Below are 1,671 nucleotides of genomic sequence, written 5' to 3' on the forward strand. Positions count from 1 at the left end.
CAAAGTTTGATTTTTTTTCAATTTTGTTATATATGACGTTCATGCTCTAACTGTTTCTGTGCCTCCGCAGGCTCCGCAGCCTCCCGACGAGGCGCCGCAGTGGAGGGACGCCAGCACCGGCCTGTCGGCGGGTCCCGGAAGCCAGCTCCCCCGCGCGCCCAACCCCACCGTCACCCTGCTGCAGAAGGCGAGAGGTAAGGCCAAACATAAGGTTAAAAAAATTTCCACACTTTTCCGAATAATTTTAAAATTTCCGAAAATTTCCGGAAAACAACGGGAAAATTTTCCAAAGTCTGGGAAATTTTCCTCATTTACCGGAAATTTTTCTGAAACTCTCCAAGGCTTTCAATAATCCTAGCTAAACACACGGTACACAACTAACACGGCCGGAAAAGCGAGAGGAAGCGCTTGGCCGCCAACCACCCCCAGCCCACAGCCCAGGCGGCGCGTGTGTGACCCACAGCGGTGCAGTCTGCACGTGTTCAGCTCAGTGAATCGAATGACGAGAAAATTCCGCACACACGCCCCCCCGCCCGTGTTGTTATTTTTTTCCCCCGTTTTGTTTATAGTTACTCGTTACTGGATACGCGCTTTCGAACTTTGGTATATGAACTCTCCCACCGTGGCACGTGCAGCCGCTTGTCTCTCTCTCTCTCTCTCTCTCTCTCTCTCTCTCTCTCTCCCTCTCCCTCTCTCTCTGACACACACACACTCGCTCTCACACTATTCTTCTTTTTCAGAAGGGCACATACCCCGTGGAGCCCAGTACCTGGACCACGAGAACGCGTCTTCTTCGTCTTGTGAGTTACTAAAGCCTCCCTTTTTTTCTGTTTTCTTTTTCTTTATTGTAAAAGCGCGTTTGAGTCATAGCCACGTGTTGAAAACAATCGGAAAAAAATATCGACGGGAGAATATTATTATTTAGTTCCGGTTCAATTTTAAGGTACTTTCTACTACAAACATAAAAAAAATAAATCTCTAAATAAGTGTGGAACATTAACGATTTCCTTTAATGACAAAGACAGAAAATAAAAATATTCTTGTTAATTTTTTGGTAGTAGGGTGTGCTGTGTTACGCGTTTTGAAATTCTGACACGATTCCAACGGTCGCCGCTCGGGGCGTTCGCGATAATAATTAAATAACCCCCTGCCCTGCTGGCATGCGGACCTCGACGCTGTCCGTCCGGCGCGCCCAGCTCTGTAAAGCTACCCTCCCTGCTCCACCCCCACCATGCCGCCCCCTGCGGTTCCAGAGCCCTCGCGTTGAGCGGGAGGTGTTAAAGATGCAGGAACCGGTGCCGCCGGGCTCTGCAGGATGTTAAGGTCATTAGGCACCCCGTGCTACTGTAATTTTCAAGTTCACCACAAAAGGGGCGTGAGTGGAACCTTTAAAAGTGCGCAGCATACCGACGGCCCCCTTTTTTCTGAGATTATCCCGGAAGTGCCATCATCCCTTGTTTCCTTTTTTCATCCGATTTATTCGGCATAAGATATCGGCAGCTCGGCGCCTGTGAGACTCGGGGTAGGCCACTCCGCTAAGCACGCGTGCGTTGCAGGCAGGATGCTGCCTACCCATCAGGCGCTATGTCAGCTTGCGTCGGCTGAGCTTGGCAAGATCGTAACGCGGCGAATGACAGGACGTGATCTCCGGATGACTTGTTTCAGTTTTTC

At 50.0% G+C, this 1,671-nt stretch overlaps 1 protein-coding gene across 1 annotated transcript in view; it reads left to right on the plus strand.

The window, feature by feature from the left end:
* Nucleotides 1-1,671, plus strand: part of LOC113204065 (sorbin and SH3 domain-containing protein 1) — a gene marked incomplete in the record, with an annotated part of 111,520 nt that overhangs the window by 64,183 nt on the left and 45,666 nt on the right. Inside the window, 2 exon segments of the mRNA XM_052275827.1 lie at nt 71-194; nt 741-800. Of these exon segments, the coding sequence (XP_052131787.1) occupies nt 71-194; nt 741-800 (184 nt within the window).

The sequence above is a fragment of the Frankliniella occidentalis genome, unplaced genomic scaffold (assembly GCF_000697945.3).
Source record: "Frankliniella occidentalis isolate FOCC.00 unplaced genomic scaffold, Focc_3.1 Scaffold9, whole genome shotgun sequence".
NCBI lineage: Eukaryota > Metazoa > Arthropoda > Insecta > Thysanoptera > Thripidae > Frankliniella > Frankliniella occidentalis.